General features: G+C 39.7%; 1 protein-coding gene across 1 annotated transcript in view; it reads right to left on the bottom strand.

The window, feature by feature from the left end:
* Positions 1-1,546: 1,546 nt before the first annotated feature.
* The window catches only part of malrd1 (MAM and LDL receptor class A domain containing 1), a 397,527-nt gene continuing 393,073 nt past the window's right edge, over positions 1,547-6,000 (bottom strand). Inside the window, exons 38-40 of the mRNA XM_068007090.1 lie at positions 4,240-4,318; positions 2,769-2,834; positions 1,547-1,795 (exon numbers count right to left, since the gene is read on the bottom strand). Coding sequence (XP_067863191.1) covers positions 1,682-1,795; positions 2,769-2,834; positions 4,240-4,318 — 259 coding nt within the window. The 3' untranslated portion in view covers positions 1,547-1,681. The remainder of the gene's footprint in view (positions 1,796-2,768; positions 2,835-4,239; positions 4,319-6,000) is intronic.

The following is a 6,000-nucleotide window of genomic DNA, read 5'->3' as shown; positions in this document are numbered from 1 at the left end:
CAATGCTGCAGACAAAGACAAGGATAAGAAATGAGCACACCATTAGGTAGCTCAAAGGAAGGTTCTGGTGTCTGGATATGCCCAGGGGTGCCTTGCAATATGTGCCCAGCACTGTCTTACGAGTTGTGGTGGCATGTTGTGTGCTTCACAACTTTGCAATCAGGAAACGACTGACGATAAATGCTCCAAAGGGTGCAAGAGAGCCTGATGATAAACCTGCTGATGTTGTAGAACATGAAATAGGTACAGTGGCAACAGCTGTCGGACAGCTCAGAGACGGACTCATTTGGTGTCCTTCATAGGTGAATAGAGTATTATCATCTGGAAATCTTTGATCCTCACAACTGGCCATCACATCCTAATCCTGAACCTCAACTTCAGCACATGATCTGCCATGAGGGAAAGCAGCCTCTGAAACACACACATCAGCTTCTCTACAGGTACTGGGATAAGATTCTGGTTACCAACGATCAGTGGGAGAATGGATCTCACAGAATCAGAAAGATCCTTAAATCCCCGAGAGAGTCAATTGAATACCCGTTAGTCTCTCTGAGATGTCGCCCTGCATATTTAGCAATCCAATTGACATTGACCTCTCCAGATAGTTCCCCCAAGTCCTTCATTCAGTGCCTCCACATTGAGTTGACTGACTTGCCTGAATCTCTCATGAAGCGGAAGAAGGTTTACAGATGCTCCTGCAGCTGCTACTTTCTCCAGGCTGCTCGTCAATGTGTTGGCGCACAGCTCTTGAGTTAAAATGGCGGTCGGCAAGTTTCCATCAGGAATGGGGCGGTAAGTCAATTTTTGTACTTTCATCCGCTCACCGGTCCCGTTTCTGCCGGGCGGGTTGGATTGAAATCGGGGCCCAAGGAGCTTCAGAGAAAGCAAGCAGAGAAAATAGAAGATGGAGAAGGGACAGGCACTATTAGTAAAAGACTGAAGTGGCAGGACACATTCGGATAATAATAAATACAAGGCTGCCCAAGCCGGTCATGAAATGGGCAGCAGAATGGAAAAGACAAGTTAAAACGGGTGAGATGGGAGTCTGGGTGCTGACTATGAGTATTGAAAATGGCCAAATACACATCAATTGGTGCCAAGGAGCTGTTGACATATTAACAGGGGATCTTAAGTGACAATGTGATCAGACACATTGCAGTAAATTGAGAAATATGCTGATTTTGTAACATTGCTATCCAGTCAGCTTCACCTTGAATACATTTAACTATATCATCTCTCAGAATTTTGTCATTTGACAGTTTTATTTTACTCCAGCCTCTATCTTAATGATGCATTCCATATGTACCACAGCACATGATCCTCTATGCACACATTAAACATGACATGAATTCAATTTATGATCAGCAAGGGAAGCCTTTAAATTCAACATAACTAAATAGTCACAGTTCTGCTGTGTAGATGTGCACAAAACATAATTTCCCTACTTAATGATTCAAGTAGGGAAGTTTACCAAAGAGGGAGTGAACTTTAACACATTTATTTATTCTGAATAAACAGCCTTATGGTTGTTGTCAGAAAGGTTCTTATTTATTAGTGTAGCAAAAATCATACAAACATTTTTGAACATTAGTGTCATTTCTTTACCTTAGCTCTAGATCCACGATTTTATAGGCAAGTGTATTATTTTGATTTTTTTTAAGTGTTTCTAGAATTCATTTGATTACATTTGCAAAGTTCCAAAAATTTCTTCTGTTGGTGCCTTTCTGTTCCCTGTTGTACCTTCATATACAGGATTGGAAAAGGAAGTGGGTGTGTTTGATACATTGGAAAACACCTGTAAAAATGAACAAGAAATGTCAAACTTACTACTTAAAAACATTTTTTCTTGGATTATCTTCTGGCCTGAGCCAATGTAGGGACAGTCTGTTACACCTAAAATCTGTATTCTTTTATTTCATGAGCTTCCCTCCATTTGCTGTAACCCAGAAAGTTTGAATATTCCAAGTCCTGATATTCATTATGTGATTAGCCTTGAGAAAAGAATTCTTCCAGTTTATAAAATCCCCATGACTTTTGCTGTGATCTTCCATGTACTAATTATCTCAGCTAACATTTTCATCCAGATAGGTAGATAGGATAGTCATCACTCTTTGTCGTATTCATAACAGTCCAGAGAAATTCCAGACATCTTCACCAGCGTGTCTGCAGCTCACCCACCCGATATTGGGCCTCGGGCCTACCCATTCTGGTGCAGGGATCTTTTCCTGTACCGAGTTCGCGCCAGAACTAATTTTTAGGCCCAAGTGTGCTCATGCCCCATACTCTCTCCAGAACACAAGTACAGCTAAAAACACAAAATTAAGTGAATCTGTGTGATAAAAAATGACAAAACGTCAAATGCTAATCCAGATTTCACTGACAGAATTACCTTTTGGTAAATTAAGTGATTTCACTGTGTCATTACCCATTTATTGCAGACAAAATCAGTACCATCAACTTTTGCAGACAGTACATTTGCTGCATTTTGGGAAATGTTAGGAAAACATATTTGGAACCTCTTTTGTTTCAATATCAAATGATTTATGGATCTGAGATATCTGGAAATTCCTGGTAACATTTAGCAACATCCTCTGGCCTAGCCCAATTATTTTTATTTTATTTTTGTATTTATTTCAGAACGGATTACTCAACAAAAATATTTAACTTTATTATTGTTCCATAGTCCTAATAATGAGGTAAATTTTGGGACGGTTTATTTATCTCAACTGAGTAAAACCATTTTTATCAATAGCTGGATCTGACCTTACCTTACACGGAGTGCGCCAGGGGTAAACACTGATAGCAGGACTAATCAAAGGGTCCTCCATTGCAAACTGAAAGAGAAAGCACAGTAACATGGCACTGCTTTAGCAATCAGTCAGTTACAAAGCACAGTTACACACTGAGAACTGTCAGGAGAACAAACACCACAGAACAACATGACTAATTACATTTTTATTGAATAAAACTGGACAAGTCCCAGGATACCATTCATACAGAAAGAAACATTTGTCTTGTGAACTTAACAAGTCTTAACTAAGACATTTTTTTTTGGTATTTTTCCATGTACCCTGCCAGTCTTAATTAGGGTTATTTGTATCCTGTAGATATTGATTAAATGTAAGGATGAATAAATTTTCTTTTGTTAGCCTGATCCAGCCCAATGATATTTAAAGAGCATGTTTTATCTTCGAGGAACTGTTTCTTTGTTCCAATTTTCTCCCTTCCTCTCCTGAAGGCACTAGTACTTGCTTGGCTGCTGTTCCACAGCTGCTGACAGCCCACTGGTGCCATGTGTCCACTCCTCATACGGATGCTTAGACAGTAATGGTCACCTAGCAAACCCTCGACCTGCTCTCGTACAACATCCACACCTGCTCACATTCCAGCAGGGGTCACCGGGCAGTGATCAGAAGCAGGAAGCCAGGCTTATCTTTTTCTTTCCCTAAACTAGGGCCACAATGAGGACCAAGCGTAGAGCCCCAAATGCCTACTCAGAAGAAAGCAAAAATCTAACCTGAGATCTCTGACGTAGAGGGTTTAGTTATACAGCAAACAGTGCCTGTACCCACCTAGGGAGTCTTTTCTTTTAATTCAAGCCATTACAATGAACTACAGTTGATTTTAACAACATTTAATGTTTAAAATATTGTTTATTTTAAATATTGAGTACAGTTGACACAATCAACATGAGAACTGCCTTGATGAAGTACTGAGCCCAACATTGTGAAGCAGAATCAATATAAACAACTGAAATGACAGTCATGGGGTTAATTGTCCACCTGTTGACATTCATTTAACTTCCTTACACAATCAATAATGACATCGCACCTGGGGCAGAAATTCCAATTTGATGTCTACCAATTTTTCAGACTTCTTATAAAAGACTGCCATCAGCTGGGGAGCTTTATCTTTTGGAGGGGGTCCACCAGCCTCTTCCTCCCCCTCCTCTAGCAGGCGCTCAAGATGTGACCATGTTGACAAAAGTGCCTGCCCAAAATATATTAAACAGATCAGCCCACCCTGACCTCGGATACTCTAGCAGGGTCAGGAGTAGAGGTCAGCAGTAGGGTGGCATTCCAGGGGTGAGTCAGGCCTGAGGATTTTTGGGCCTGTAGTGTTAAATGTAATGCTAATTCTAATAGAAAGAAGGGCACAGTTGTTTTCTAACCATATGTCCTTACTGCTTGAATTAATTGTGTCAAATAGGTGCAGGAGCTCTTGTAAAATGATACCTACCTCTCCAGTCAGATTTGCCCTTTGATCACCATACAGAATATTGGATATTGGACCACATTTGGTTCCTGAGAAAGGTGTCCTTTAAAAAAAAATAATCCAAACAGTTACAAATAAAACTCTTCAATATTAAGTTACACCCCAAACACTGGTACTTTATGGGTTCAGAACACCTTTCCCACAAATGTCTTCTACTGGTTTCATATATTGGCCATCAACGCAGCTTTAATTGTAAGTCTGTAGTTAAAAATATTAATTTTGTCACAAACTGCTGGGCTCGCATTCAATTGGGTCACTCATTGTGCAGGGATCTATATTATGAGCTATGTATTGGGCTCTATATTATGAACTACTATTGGCCAGGGCAAGAAATTGTCACAACTGGGTAACTAAGGTCAGAAATGCACCTCAAAGTAATCAAAGCGTCCCCTTATTTTCACCTGTTTTCTAGTTACAGAGGCTGCGTGTTCACGAGAAAAAAGTCTGTCAAAGTTTACTTTGTTTGCAAACAGAATATGTGACAAGTTAAATCATGTCACATTATGTATCATTGTATCACTTGTGAACAACTTCACTCTCACAAAAGCACAGCGAGGATTGTGTGACTTTTATTTATGGAATGAAGAAGATCTATTATCCGTGAATTCTGAAAGGGCAGTTTTGGTTCAGCATTTAAAATAATCAGGAGGAAAGTCGTAATGCTTTTTGACTTGTAAATGTTCATAAAAATCAAAGAGCGTGTGTGTGTCTGCGCTTACAAATGCTGAAATGAGACCATTATCAAGTAACATGCCTCTAGGGCAACACTATAAAATGATAATGGGGGAGTGAGTGGTGAAATAATGTAGTACACTAATCCTTCACTTCTATCTTCTGGGTTTTAGAATCATAGAATCATAGAAAGGTTACAGCATGGAAGGAGGCCTTTCAGCCCATCGAGTCCGTGCCGATGCATTAATTCAGCCGAGGTTGATAGGGCGAAGATTTCCTCACTCTGCTTGTTGTAAGGGCCTCTTTGGTCACCTGAATGAATTTGCTTGAGGTCAGGGCTACGGCACAAAACTGTCCACATTTAACTGATGTATTAGCATAAGATTGGCAATATCACTCAGAAAATCCGTAAGGTGACTGGTGTGGGAAATGGGGAAATTCATTATCAGTGCAAAAAGGAGTGCTTTTATGGCGCACATTATTAGCAGAGAATAGAAGGAAGACTGAGTCTTGCCTATACTATACCTGACCTGCTTGATAAGGGTTCTGGGTTTCAAAAGGTGCAGAAATGTTCCATTCTGGGGAATAATATTGATATTGCTCACCTTGCTGAGAACAAAAATTCACCAAAAATTAGAAATTTAAATTATTGTTGTTCAAAAGTTATTCTCCAAGAGAAGTATTTTCAAAAATATGTTCAGATTTAACAGATAAAAGAAGTTAAACTTCACAACATACAAAAAAATGACATGGTAAGGGTAATTTTACGAGGCCATGCTGCTGGTGGTCCATGTTGGAAGTAAGGGTGCCTGCTGTTCAAGACTTTCTGACCTGGCACTGCGGGCTCATAAAACTACCTGTAACATGCATTTTGCATATAGTTTGTGCACTCTTATCAAGCTGACATTTTGTTGTATTTTTGGGAAGGGAACAGGTGAAAACAACATTAGGAAAACACACACACGTGTTCTTCGATTTTTATGAAACATTTACAAGTCAAAGGCATATTGCTGTATTTTGCAACAGAATAGGTCTCAATTTCTACAGATCCAG

Source organism: Heptranchias perlo, chromosome 2 (assembly GCF_035084215.1).
Source record: "Heptranchias perlo isolate sHepPer1 chromosome 2, sHepPer1.hap1, whole genome shotgun sequence".
In the NCBI taxonomy this organism is placed as follows: Eukaryota; Metazoa; Chordata; class Chondrichthyes; order Hexanchiformes; family Hexanchidae; genus Heptranchias; species Heptranchias perlo.
The sequence above is the reverse complement of the archived record's forward strand: the minus strand, read 5'-3'. Positions and strand labels throughout refer to the sequence as shown.